Here is a 15456-nt window from a genome sequence, read left to right on the forward strand (position 1 = left end):
CGCACTGGGCCCGCGTGGGAACTATGGCCCAAGCCCACTTGTTCTGAGAGGAGGCCTGTGCCCAGCAGTGGGAAGTATATAGGCTGGGATGATGATGATGATATGGATTTGTATGGGCATGCGCTCATTACATCAACTCCGTAGCATCACCGGAACACTCGGTGATAGCTCGCTGCTTCGCTTGCCACGCGTGAACCGGCGCGGCGCTCCCCACCCTCATTTCATAATAGACTCGAAAATTCGTGGACCACGCGATGTCCACTCGTGGACCACCTGTCGACAACGAGTGGACGCCGAAAGTCGAGGCGGTGCTGGTCGGGTGCCGGGTGGCTCTAATGAGCCTCTAACTGGCTACAATCTTAATCATTTTTTGTTTAATTGATAAAAGGATAATACATATTTACTATTTTTAACCGACTTCAAAAAAGGAGGAGGTTATCAATTCGGTTGTATTTTTTTTTCGTTCGTCTAGGAATGCTTTCAATTAGGTCCCATAAGCACCAAATCAGGATCTGTTGATTGGATCCTAAGGAAATCGGGGGAACTCTTCAAATATTGTAGGGACACATATGGTAATTTTGACATATTTAGTAGTACCTCGTGCATTTGCTCTTGAAAATCATCATTTGATGAATTGAAACTGATGATGAAGACCACATTTGACCAACGGAGCGACTACTCAATAACAAATACTTCACGGGTTGAATTTCAATTACTTTACCACAGTTGCTAAGCAATTTAAGCTCGTTGTAATATATATGGTGAAATGGAATGGGTGATGAAGCACCAGGACTCCTCAATAATGAACATCTCTGCATCGAAAAAAGCAATTTTTCGTTAAAGTTGAAGAGCAGTTGACATTGAACCATTGCATACTTATTAGATATTTTACACTAAAAAGCGTGAAAAAAATATAACAAAAAATTAAACCGACTACGAAAAACCAAGAAAATAATTTTCTACCAGTCTGAAGTCGGTGCCTCAGCACGAGCCAACAGGAATGATTGAAGCCCAATATACTCGTATAATATGTGTGTAGGTGAGGTAGAAGACTATATAGGTCCACCCTGCTCTCTAATTCACAAACTAATTAATTTTTTTTAGGACACTGGCTTATTTCGCAATACATAGCTAACTCAAAACAAAATATAGAGGTAATATACCCATAGCTATCTTTAAACCAGGATGAGCAACGATCTATTTCCTTCCGAATTTCCGCATCGCAAATGGATTAACGCTGAGACGTCCAGCTGAACTTACAAACATACTATCATCCTGCTTACACGTATACCCAACATGCATAAGTAGCACGAAAGAGCATGAGCTTCAACTAAGCTAGCCGAAAGTTCTGGCACGTCTCGTTTATGCAAAGGGTAAGTGTGATGGTAATCGTAAAACTGTATCGGTTTGGGAGCGGCGGAGTATCAGAGCTGTAACTTACTGCACGTCTTGATTTAAAGTTGGAACAAAGCGAGGTTATTGACCTTGGAAATTTATTGTATCTCGAGGAAGAACAAGTCATTTGACGCTTCAATCAGGTTTGTGTGAGATGTGTTTTGTTTAACGTTCGTGACGATTCGCGAAGGAATACGTATGTACGTAAATAAGATGACGTATCTACAACGCAAAAGGTTTCAGAAAATTCAGGCTCTAGTTACAGCTTTACAGTACAGTGTTTAATATTAAAGGTGGTGAATTGATGTCATTATTTACTGTTTAAGATTCCGTAGTGTAACCTCGTTTTGGTATGTATGTATGTAAATACTTTATTGTACATAAAACACAAAATAATACAAAAAGAAAAAATAAAACAAAAAGAGTACAAAGGCGAATTTACCCCTAAAATAGATCTTCAAGCTAACCTACTTTTTACGATGTCAAAGCGCGACCAACATCAAAATATTTGGCTCTGTACATATATGCCAAAGAGTAAACGGGTTAAGTTATGGTTATCTGTCGAGCGCAGCACTGCATCTGCGAACGACGTTTGGTTGTAGAATAGCACAGGCGCGGTCGCAGACTGAAATTTTGGAGAAGGTCACTAATAATACATCGCGGCTAGGGGCAAAAAATTGCATTTTTTTATTTTGTAAATTTTTTGAAGACTTCAATTCGACGTGTACGATTTGGGGGGAGGGGTTATGTCCTCTATGGCCCCCCTCTTCGGACCGCACCTGGAATAGCACTACTAACATAATAGTACTACTCCTTACTGGGTTTATTTTGTACGAGGGTATCTACATTGGACACGCCATGGAGACATGCGTTATCTTAGGAAAAGAAAGTGTACGCGTATAATATATTGTCTATTTATTTAGATTTATATGGGTATCACTGACCTATTTAATGGAAAAAAGCAATTAGCAATGCTAGTCTGCAATTAAAGTCAACACCACGACTTGCCGGGGTTAATTAAAGTTGGAACCATCGATCTGTGCCGGCCACTTGTGGCAGGTAGCAGGCGCGGTCCGAAGGGGGGGGGGGTCACAAGGGACATGACCCCCCCAAATCTTCTAAAAATTTACAAGAAAAATAAAAGCAGTCTTTGCCCCAAGCCGCGATGTATTATTATTAGTGACCCCCTCCAAAATTTCAGTCTGCGACTGCGTCTGGCAGGTGGATTTACCTGATCCTGGTGGCCGTGGCGGAGAAAAGGTTCAATGGACGATTTTAACGCGACGGGTGTGCTAATGTACTTTATCTTGACTTTATGGCCGTACGAAAACTGTTTTGTAACTACGAATGTTTACTAACTTCTTGAACGCCAGCGATACTTAAATTTGTCAAGTTGATGTGTCTATAATGCCATCGAACCATAATATAGCCGTGCGAACTAAAATTTGCGAAAAAGAGCTATGTGTGTGATTAAAGTTCAAATTCGCGTTTGTCATTATACCTATTCGTATGGCATATAAATAAATAATAATGAAAATCATTTATTTTTAGATAATTAAATCCATAAATTATTAGTGATATTGGTTATACTTACGAACTATTTTATTAGATATAATATAATTGATTATTTATTTCAATAAAAATAACTTTAGACCTGTCCTCTAAAGTTTAAGAAATTTTCTTCTTTCCAACGTCGCTATGATGACTTTTCTGTGCTACAGTTGCATTGAAAGGGTTAGGAAAATAGCCATGGGAGCGCCGCCAGCACCGATAAAGTTTTACCCCACTAAGTTTTGCTGTCCACTTAATTTAACCTATCTAAACTAATCAGCAATCCAAAGTAAACGACACCTGATACTTGAATTTAATCTGTTTAATTTTTCAAAAACTTTCACTTTGGCCGAAAACGTATCCAATAATTAAAAGTTTATCCATCACTCATTGCCCTGGAGCGGACCTGTCGTCCTGTCGTCCTTTGGCCAATCATTTTAGCCGAACGTCGATAAAACTTGGACGATTCATCAGCGAGACAATTAAAGTGTTGAGAAGGTCCTAATTGAGTTTCGTGGAAATTTTCGTATCGGAACTTGGCTTAAGAACTCCCAGATTAAGATAGCCGATGGCATGGGTCTGATTGTTTTTCAATAACTCCGCGATTATACCGGGGCTTCGGACTGAGATTAATACAGCCAAGTTTTTGAACGGTTCGCGAATGATACGAGTTTCATTAGTTAGATTGTGTTTGGCGGAGATAAGCGGGCCCACCGTTTTGATGTTAAGAATGGACCCATTTTGTAGGTACCGTGAAACGGGGTGAGAAGGGATTTCGGGGGAAGTAGGGATAGAGATAGATAGCCGTGGAGCCGTGGTGGCCTAGTGGTTTGACCTATCGCCTCTCAAGCAGAGGGTCGTGGGTTCAAACCCCGGCTCGCACCTCTGAGTTTTTCGAAATTCATGTGCGGAATTACATTTGAAATTTACCACGAGCTTTGCGGTGAAGGAAAACATCGTGAGGAACCTGGACAAATCTGCGAAGCAATTCAATGGTGTGTGTGAAGTTCCCAATCCGCACTGGGCTCGCGTGGGAACTATGGCCCAAGCTCTCTTGTTCTGAGAGGAGGCCTGTGCCCAGCAGTGGGACGTATATAGGCTGGGATGATGATGATGATTTTCAACATCGTATTTATCCACATAGTGCTAAAGCAAATAAATAAATATTTCATTTCATATTTTATTTTCAAGGAAATCGTTGAAGCCCGCTTGCAATGCAAACCCTCACCTTGTGCAAGTGCCTTTATTTTCACAAGCTTTTTAAACACTAAATTTAGTGACAACAATATAGTCGCGACAGAGTTACAACATTATTAAATTTTAAAACACAATTTCTCAGTATATTCCGGCGACGTGCGTTTATTAATTATAATTTCACCTTAATTAGTATTTATTAGGTAATAAAATACCGGCTAATTCGGAGTCCGTTGAAAAGCGTAACGTAATTGAAATTAAATAGCGACCCGGCTTATTATTACGCTGTATACAATTTCCATTAATATTTTGGAAATTAAAGTTGTTTTATGCTCGGTGAGTCAAGTTTTTCTTATGATGATGCTAAATGCAACCATCATTTAAAAATCCGAAACCGATAGTCAATCGTTTTATCACGTTTTTAACTTTCGTGATTCTCACTCATAGTCAAAATACCACAAACGGGACTTATCACGCTATTATTACACAAGTAACATTTACCTCGACGTTTCGGCAACGTTACAGTTGCCGTGGTCACGAGTAGACTGAAGTGTGGGGTGTCAAGTCTGCCTAGCAGCGCGAGTTCTTCGAACTACCCGCACTTGATCACTAATAGTGCCGGCACTCGTATCACGAACTACCCGCACTTGGTCACTTTTATTAGTCACCCTATCACACCGACACACAACACTAACAACGTCCGATTGTCCCTCCGAACATTCATCCCGACGCCGACACTTATTAATAACAGGATTCAACGAAGATGAAAGCTTATACCCATCGTCCCACTACACCCATCCATCCGTCTATTATTACACTTCAGTCTACTCGTGACCACGGCAACTGTAACGTTGCCGAAACGTCGAGGTAAATATTACTTGTGTAATAATAGCGTGATAAGTCCCGTTTGTGGTATTTTGACTAATCGTTTTATCAGTCCAATCAAATTCAGACTTGGCTAAACAATTACCTGCATAAAAAAACATTAAAATCGGTATACTTGTTTGACAATTCATATCAAGCATCACCATCCATCCATCCATCCATCCTTTCCCTTTACTTAAATAAAAAGAACAGAGTACACTTAAAAAAAGCGTTAAGACTCGCTTCCATTTGGACGCAACTTAGCGTTTATTGCAAATAGAAATTTCTACCAGTCCATAATAACAGAGTCTAGTTAAGTGTCCTTCAGTTAAAACGGCCACGGAATTAAGTGCGCTCCGCTCTGCCGTTTCCAAACAGTTATTTCTCGCAATATTGCCCTGTTTTTGTGAAATTTCTAATATGGGGGTTGTTTTGCGAAAAATAATTAAGTACTATACTCCTCGCGTGTTGAGTTTCTTTAGCTGATGTTCTTTTGTTTATTATTTTTAAACTAAGAATGCTAATGCTCTGATGTTTTTGCTGTTATTACTTTTATGAGAATTCTCATCTAGTAATATATTCACACAAAATATTATTATGAATTATTTCATGTACATACTCATACATAAATATTAACCAAAATAGCAAGATTTTAATGCCACGTTATTTTATTTATTTATTAAAAACTAGCCATACCATTGTATACCTTTAGTCAAAGTAATTGGGGTCTGTTTTCATAAAACGTCTTCCCCACCGAGTTATATTTTACCTAAATTATACGCTATATATTAATTATATAGCGTATAATATATTAAATATATTATTTTTTTTTCTTACAAAGTCAATTAAATTATAAAATGTCAAAATTAATAATATACAATAATAATATATATGTATGTTATATATACCACCTTTAAGTTTGTTATTTTACAAAATATAAGTTCTTATGAGTTTACATACATAAAAAGAACTAACCTAAGATAACTTAACTAACTGTAACAATGAAATTATAATTATTCGCGTATATAATTATATTTATATGCACCCTTTAATGTGTCAGATATTGGTGCTGGTGATTGTACACTATACTTAACGTACACTACGTCAAACGCTCCTCAATCTCAATTTCAAAGCAATAAGCATTGCAGCTCAGTAACTCCGCAAAGAGCACTTCAAAAAATCTAAAAGATTGCCTTCCTTTGCATTGAGGCGAACCGCAGTATATCCATTTATTTGATGTTCCATCGATATGATCGCATCACCGCGAGAGGACCGGGCTAATCTCGCACGGTGCCGTTTGGGATGGATCCGGGGATGTAGCGTTCAAACGGTTAATTTAAAGAAATACGGTATTTGACAACTCCTGATTTTGCCATATCTTAATATTATTATGAAAATATAGATATACAGATAGTGTTTAGTGAAGAGAAAATTTAAATCGGTTGTAAATTGGATATATAGTGCTTTTTGAAAAATCTATATACCTGTCTCTTTTGAAACGCTTTTCTCTATGCAGCAAGTAAGGCGGTACTGGCGTGTGACGTCACATGCCAGTATGTCTTTCTCTGTCTAATCTTGAACTTCAAACCTTTATAACTTTGTTATTTGTAAAGGTAGCTTAAAAATTGTTTTTCTATTCGATAACAGGCATTGTGTAGTTTTAATTTATAAAACATATACAAAATATGATTGGTTATTTGGAGTCTTTTTGTATTTTTTATTTCAACTCCAAATTTGTTACTTTTACGGGTATCCGTGAAACCATATCGAAAATACAAACTGAGACATGGATGCACAGAAAAACCAGAAAAAGAGACCAGCGCTGGAATCGAACCCAGTCCTCAGCAATCCGTGCTGCGTGCTTTAACCCCTACACCACCGCTGGACAGGAATTTAGACACGAATTTTCCTACGCATACATATCTCAGGTTGCTTATTTCTACTACGCTACTTATGCAGCAGCACTAGCGACATCTATGTTTTTCGCTCTCAACGAGAGACGTCACATTCTATCGGAACCAACCGCTCACCCAGACAAGAGATGTCGCTACTTAAGCAATCAAATTATGATTGGTTATTTGGAGTCTTTTGTATTTTTTATTCACATCTCTTGTCTGGGTGAGCGGTTGGTTCCGATAGAATGTGACGTCTCTCGTTGAGGGCGAAAAACATAGATGTCGCTAGTGCTGCTGCATAAGTAGCGTAGTAGAAATAAGCAACCTGAGATATGTATGCGTAGGAAAAATTCGTGTCTAAATTCCTGTCCAGCGGTGGTGTAGGGTTAAAGCACGCAGCACGGATTGCTGAGGACCTGGGTTCGATTCCCAGCGCTGGTCTCTTTTCTGGTTTTTCTGTGCATCCATGTCTCAGTTTGTATTTTCGATATGGTTTCACGGGATACCCGTAAAAGTAACAAATTTGGAGTTGAAATAAATAATTTGATTGCTTAGTAGCGACATCTCTTGTCTGGGTGAGCGGTTGGTTCCGATAGAATGTGACGTCTCTCGTTGAGAGCGAAAAACATAGATGTCGCTAGTGCTGCTGCATAAGTAGCGTAGTAGAAATAAGCAACCTGAGATATGTATGCGTAGGAAAAATTCGTGTCTAAATTCCTGTCCAGCGGTGGTGTAGGGGTTAAAGCACGCAGCACGGATTGCTGAGGACCTGGGTTCGATTCCCAGCGCTGGTCTCTTTTTCTGGTTTTCTGTGCATCCATGTCTCAGTTTGTATTTTCGATATGGTTTCACGGGATACCCGTAAAAGTAACAAATTTGGAGTTGAAATAAAACATCTCTTGTCTGGGTGAGCGGTTGGTTCCGATAGAATGTGACGTCTCTCGTTGAGAGCGAAAAACATAGATGTCGCTAGTGCTGCTGCATAAGTAGCGTAGTAGAAATAAGCAACCTGAGATATGTATGCGTAGGAAAAATTCGTGTCTAAATTCCTGTCCAGCGGTGGTGTAGGGGTTAAAGCACGCAGCACGGATTGCTGAGGACCTGGGTTCGATTCCCAGCGCTGGTCTCTTTTCTGGTTTTTCTGTGCATCCATGTCTCAGTTTGTATTTTCGATATGGTTTCACGGGATACCCGTAAAGTAACAAATTTGGAGTTGAAATAAAAAATACAAAAAGACTCCAAATAACCAATCATAATTTGATTGCTTAGTAGCGACATCTCTTGTCTGGGTGAGCGGTTGGTTCCGATAGAATGTGACGTCTCTCGTTGAGAGCGAAAAACATAGATGTCGCTAGTGCTGCTGCATAAGTAGCGTAGTAGAAATAAGCAACCTGAGATATGTATGCGTAGGAAAAATTCGTGTCTAAATTCCTGTCCAGCGGTGGTGTAGGGGTTAAAGCACGCAGCACGGATTGCTGAGGACCTGGGTTCGATTCCCAGCGCTGGTCTCTTTTTCTGGTTTTTCTGTGCATCCATGTCTCAGTTTGTATTTTCGATATATACAAAATAGTCAAATACCGTATTAAGTGTTTTTTTGCGTCTTTGATAAAGATACTGGATACACCGTGTTTTTCTTGACTTAACGCGTTAACTTTGACTACTTGGTAAAATACTTTTTGATCAAATCAAAATAAAAAGTTTTGATGTTTTTTTTTGTTTTACTCCACTACTTAATTAACTTCATATTTAGTCATTATTAAACGTTAAATAGTAAAATTAACAAATCTGGCAAGTGGTAATTGATGTGACACGTAAGATCGAGACAAGAAGCTCACTTTTTTAACCGTCTTCATGTAAATAAGGTTTTTAGATTCTCGACAAATAGTGTTTATTTATTTTGGTTATAAATACTTTATGTAATAAATGATCCAATCAATTTTGGCTTTATTTAAAGTTGAATTAGGTTTTTAGACAAAAACTTAAGATATAGATTGGTTTTTTGGAGTATTTTTGTATTTTTTACTGAGATATGTATGCATAGGAAAAATTCGTGTCTAGATTCCTGTCCAGCAGTGGTGTAGGGGTTATAGCACGCAGCACGGATTGCTGAGGACCTGGGTTCGATTCCCAGTGCTGGTCTCTTTTTCTGGCTTTTCTGTGCATCCATGTCTCAGTTTGTATTTTCTTAAGATATAGGTAAAATATTTTTACGTTGAAACAATTCAGGTAAAACTTTGTTTTGTAAAAGATTGTATCGGGATATCACGGAAGCTACTTTGTGACAACACTGGATCTTATAAGTTTTATAATGTTTACTAATGTCTCAACTCCATCGAGATGTTTACACTGATGTTGTGCAAAGAAATATGCAGTTGCCGGCATATTTTATGCAACAGCTTCTTTATTCAGCTCCGCCATGCTTTTCATAGCAATCGCATGTAGCGTAGCACAACATTTTGATCAAACATGTAAGTAGGTCGATCAACATTTTTGGACGTCTTTGCTATGGAAGTATCCCACAACTCTTTGAAAACTACAATTTTCTATACTTTTTGTACAGTTAAAATACGTGAAATGCCCATTTTTGTCGTAGCTAAGTACAAGTTGTTTTTTTAAAAACGCTGTCACTATTGTCTCTTGGATAACAGTACAGAATAACAAACAAGAAAAGTAGATTGACCCGGATATACAGCGTGTTACTGGCACAGAGCTTAATCTGGTCTACGGTTACCGACTGGTACGTGGATATTTCTTCACACAATAAACTGGTACAAAACTTCTTAACACAGAGTACAAAAAGGAAGGGACAACACCAACTGTAAAATATTGAGCCCTTGTATTTAATAGTTTTTATTAAGGAAATTTCATTTTCATCACTTTATTGAACAAATCCTATTCAATTATAAGCACTACAATACAAAAAAACTTCCAAGATTGCATGTTCGTAAATATAAATACTTATAAGTGAAACCTAGTGAACTCTTAGCAACTAGCACTCATAAACTTCTATATACTTTCCGTAATGCCTCTTTCTGAGCCGCATTTTATCTAAACTGCAGTTTTCTTTCCACTTTGCGGGAAGCAATCTATTTACGGACTACTTAATCTCGATGCAAGTCAGAGTTTTGTTGCCAACGATTAAAAGTTTCTGCATAAATCCGGTAGATGGAGTAACGCCCTCATACGTCAGTTGGGGATTATAAAAGAACATCGCAGCCAGAGGCTGGGAACGGGTTAAACAGGATTGTTCCGTTATTTTTTTTGCATGAAAATAGATGTATTGGTAAAAAATCACCATCCTTACGGCTCTATACGGGTTTATATCTGTCAGCCGCCGATCGTAAAATTCGCCAGATCACGAAATTCCTAGGCATATCATGAAACGCCGGCATTTCATGATATGGCCAGTTTAGGCAGATCATGAATTTCCTAGGCATATAATGAAACGCCGCCATATCGGTTCTGGCACTTCTGGCGCTTCGCCGGCCGCTGCCGAACTATTTGTAGAAACGTGCAAAAAATGTTTCTACATCCCGTGTCAACAGGTAGGTAGGTATATTTATAGTCGATCGCTGATACTGATGCGTATGAATGAACACATATTTCTGTATAAGGCGTACTATGATGGGCATTTATATTAGTTCCAATCGCTTCTCGCTTTGTTGCCAGTGGGAGCGCAGCCTTCTGAAGATAATTGTTATAAAACTAGAGTTGTGGATAACGTTAATATTCGAGGCTTAAAGACTCGACTATATTTGACAATTAAATTGGCTTATTTTATGCGTATGGATGCAAGAAACCGTCTTTGCGGCCTTTGAGTCGTTAAGCCTCGAGAATCTTTAGGGTTCGAGTCTTTAAGCCTCGAAAATAGCTTTTTTCACAACACTAAAACTAATCCAACGTAATAAAATGTAAGCAACATTTGCAGTAAAAAAAAAAGTATTGATAAATTTAATTACCGCCCCAAGAAAAATGTTGTGTACATTTCAGTACTTTAGCTTTTACCTTAATAATCTGCCTTAGTTTATTTAATATTTTTTCTTAACCTATAAAACGAATTAGGCAAAGATATACAGAAATGCGTATGAACATTATAAGCATGTTATTTATGACTTACCTGTCTTATTTCAGTCTCAACTCCATTGGAAAGGAAGTGGGTTTGTTTCAGATTAGGCGCTAGCAGTTGTCTGTGAACAAAATAAAAGGAACATTAATAAAAAATACTATCAAACTTCAAAAATCATCGAAGTTAAATCAAAATTTATTGGAAACAAGATCCAGAAGACGCCGAATGGGATTAACTTATCAAAGGTTGACTGGTAGAGATCCTTAAAGGGATAAGTCCGCTTTGTACAAGTATCTTAAAGTTTGTCAGTTGTATTTTGTTAATTTTATTTTGTACAATAAAGAATTTACATACATACATACATACATACTTATCAGAGAAGTTAAGAAACTCGCGAAATTTACACTAAGAAGTCGATATGTTAAAAACGATTGACTCGATTTTGATAGATATGAGTTAAGATCGAGAGATAGTAGAGTCGACCACGACCATGGCAGCTATAATGTTGAAACGTCGAGATATAATAAATATAAGTGGGATTTGTGAAAGCTTAAAACAGTGTTACTTGCATAAGGCAGTTGTCTCACCGCCGGCGAGGAAACGATTGGTTATCGACTATTTTCTCGCTCAAGAAACGAACAAAAGATATGAGATCCTGTGTGAGTAAAAGAGACACATATACTCGCTCTTACATCATTTGTCGCAGCGACAAGAGCTATAAAACTCGCTGAGCTATAAAACTAGCTCAGTGTTACTCGCTCAGCGCTGTTAGCTTGGCGGCCGCACGGCTCGAGCGAGTAGAGCGAGTAATCGCCCGTCGTGCTCGAACACTCGCTTTTCACTGCTCGCTCACTCGTTTCTAGTTACTCGCTCTGCTCGCTTCTCGCTCATCGTCGGCGGTGGGACAAGTGCCTTATCATTGTCTTCAACTTAGATATGAGTACCAAATTTAAAGCCAACTCAACCATTGGAAGTTTATCAAATCTTAACCCCCATTAACACCGAAAATTAACTAACAACTTTTAAAAGTAATACGAATTAAATGAAATATTTCGCGCCTGGTTGTATTTTATAAAATCAAATTCAACAAGAGCCGTAAATTCCGTGACTACTTAAAATTCAGCCAACAAACAGTTTACTTATAATTTGATACCAGCCGAGACCAAAGTTTTAGTACTTTTAGATCCACACGATTCTCCAGCATTCATAAGCTGAAGCGTTTTTCGTTTAGTTATGGTTACATAACGCAAGTAATCTGCTAAAAGGTTTTAAAATCGATCATAATTTTAGGTCGGTGCTTTTATTATTGTGTTATAGAAGAGAGAAGTATGTCACAAAAAGGGGAGAGATTCGATGTCATGCTCCCTCTTTTGTTTTTCCGTGGCATGGAAAATTGAATTGTGATTCAGTTGTTTTTCATCGTGATATAGAGTTTGATGTAGATTTGTTGCTGTAGTTACTGTAGTTGCTGTAGTTACTTTGAATTGGTATCCTGAGATTTTAGTAAGTTACAATGGGAATTACATGGTGGTCTTTATTTGCCTTGCATGAACAAAAAAACATGGATTTTTTTTTATTTCTCTAGACGTTCGTACATTTACGTTCGAGAATATATTAAAATAATTTTATATAATTATGATTTCATGTAGTCGGAAATAAAGGATTTTATTTAAAAAAATTAGGTACTTATATAAATACATAATAAACATGCTAGTCAAATATTAAATTATTTAAATTTCTTAAAGTTATTTTCTAATTTCATTCGTAATATAAAATAATGTTCTGTGCCTCATCTAAAACTGTATTTGCATGCATTTAAGTATGTTTTTATCGCAAATAAATGATTGATTGATTTTCTTAATTTTACAAATAAATTGATTTTTTATTATTAATTATTATTAATGACGGACGAAATAGTATTTATCACTCTAAAACATACGAGTAATATTTACCTCGACGTTTCGACCACATTACAGTGGCCGTGGTCGTGAGTAGACTGAAGTGTGGGGTATCAAGTCTGTCTAGCAGCGCGAGTTCTTTAAACTACGCGCACTTGGTCATTTTTATTTGTCACCCCATCACACCGACACACAACTCTAACAACGTCCGATCGGAAAAGTGTCGGCGTCAGGATGAATGTTTGGAGGGACGATCAGACGTTGTTAGTGTTGTGTGTCGGTGTGATGGGGTGATAAATAAAAATGACCAAGGTGCGGATAGTTCGAAGGACTCGCGCTGCTAGACAGACTTGATACCCCACACTTCAGTCTACTCGTGACCACGGCCACTGTAATGTGGTCGAAACGTCGAAGTAAATATTACTCGTGTGTTTTAGCGCGACAAGTCCTGTTTGTGGTATTTTGACTGAGTGAAAATCAGGAAAGTTTGAAACGTTATAAAATAGTATTTTATACAGCTGTTTATAAGTTACGTATGCACTTATACAGTTAAAATGACGACTGCTACTATTTATTTAACGGCACAAGCTATTTGGAAGCCCAGTAAAGGTCAGATTGTAGATAAGATTACTCGTTTTCTTATATTCACGACGTACGTAGGTTCGGTTATTTGTGACATGTTACTATTTTATTTTTTATTTTTTTATTTGACTGGATGGAAAACGAGCAAATGGGTTTCCTGATGGTAAGAGATCACCACCGCCCATAAACATCTGCAACACCAGGGGTACTGCAGACGCGTTGCCAACCTAGAGGCCTAAGATGGGATACCTCACGTGCCAGTAATTTCACCGGCTGTCTTACTCTCCACGCCGAAACACAACAGTGCAAGCACTGCTGCTTCACGGCAGGATTAGCGAGCAAGATACTACTTTTTATCTTAATAATATGGTCTCAATAGAGACATGAGTCGTTTTTTACAGCATTTTTGTGTTGACATAGCCTACACTACATCAACACATCCTACACTACACCCTAAATTAGTAGTTCCCAAACTTATTTTTCTCGTGGACCACTTTCAAAATTTTACTGGTTTCGGTAGACCCCTGCTGCTACATTTCTACCACATTCTTAAAGTCGCCAAAAAATAAAAATTGTGTTGCTATGTCTGAACAAGCATTAAGCATTGTCGGGCGGATAGCGCTTTGCAAGTCTGTACATGTACACGAAATTTTACGTAATATCGAATACGCAAGTTTGGACAAGTAACAGTCGCTTGCCTTATTAAAATATTATCTGCTTAGTTAGGTACTTAAAACAATGTAGGTAGGCCCTTATAAAAATGCTTACATTTTTGCTCTTTACTATCAAAAGCAGATAAATTTTCGTGGACCCCCATTAACATCTTATGGACCCCCATTTTTTGTTCACGCCTACGTAGACCCCCAGCAAGTCTCCCGTGGACCCTGGGGGCCACCTGGACCACTTTGGGAATCACTGCCTAAATCATAAAATGTATATCAAAATTCACATATTACTGAAAAACATTGTGCTTCGAAGTGATGACCACAAATCCATAAGCTGTCATATATACTGAATGGAACCCAAACTAACTCTGTTTTGGAAACAATAGGGTTTAGTAATCACATTTGACAGGCAACCATTGGTTTAGAGCGGTCTAAGTGAAAAGCTTCAGCGATTTATATAAAAAAAGATGAGTATGACCTATTTATGGTTAGTTAGTTATTTACAAATGATACTCCAGCATTTAGAAATTAAGTAAAATATTTTATTAAAATTGCCTACTAGGCTTGAGTCGGTCCTGAACTAACAACTAAAAAGAATGAATTCTCATCGCGGACCGAAAAGAACTAGTTCCTCGTAAACGATCTTAATCGGTCTCGGTCTCGGTCCGCGCTCCTTTGGCTCCGGAGCTAAAACGGAGCGGGAGCTGGGAGTGAGCGAGTGAACGAGGAAACGAATAGGTAAAGAGCGGAGCGGACGGCATGGCGCGGTGCTCGGTCGATGTGAACGAGACAAATAGTATTATTTCAAAGCGTATCCTGCTCATGTGCGAGAGAGACGCATTTATTTTACATTGTACATTGTCTGCTTGTTTGATGATACCAAAGAACCATAATTAGAAACCCGGTTAAACGAAACTACGACAGCAAATGAATATTTGATTGTTTTATCTGATTACAACGTTATATTTTTTATTATACTCCTTATTTTTTAACATTCCGATCTTTAGCTCCCAGTTCTGTTCATGACCGATTCGAGTCTAAACTCGCTCCCTTCCCTTTCCTTTTCCCTGTTTCGGTCGGAGCCGCTCCTCGGAGCTAAAGGAACTAAAGGAACTAAAAGACCGAACTAGTTCATTTGACCGATTGACCGAGATCGGAGCGCTCCCTTTAAAGACCGAGCGGGCGCAACTCTATTGCTGCGGTTTTGCAGCAGAAAAAACAACAAATATAAAGCCAAATAGGTGCAGCCGTTTTGAAATGATGCGCTTGTATACATTCGACTAATGATTTATATATATCATCATCATCTCAGCCGTAGGACGTCCACTGTTGGACATAGGCCTCCT

The 15456-nt window shown here is 38.3% G+C and overlaps 1 protein-coding gene across 1 annotated transcript in view; it reads right to left on the reverse strand.

Moving 5' to 3' along the window:
• The window catches only part of LOC141427743 (disintegrin and metalloproteinase domain-containing protein unc-71-like), a 477668-nt gene that overhangs the window by 18563 nt on the left and 443649 nt on the right, over nt 1–15456 (reverse strand). The window contains exon 8 of the mRNA XM_074087335.1: nt 11017–11086. Within this exon, the coding sequence (XP_073943436.1) occupies nt 11017–11086 (70 nt within the window). The remainder of the gene's footprint in view (nt 1–11016; nt 11087–15456) is intronic.

Source organism: Choristoneura fumiferana, chromosome 5 (genome assembly GCF_025370935.1).
Source record: "Choristoneura fumiferana chromosome 5, NRCan_CFum_1, whole genome shotgun sequence".
Lineage (NCBI taxonomy): Eukaryota > Metazoa > Arthropoda > Insecta > Lepidoptera > Tortricidae > Choristoneura > Choristoneura fumiferana.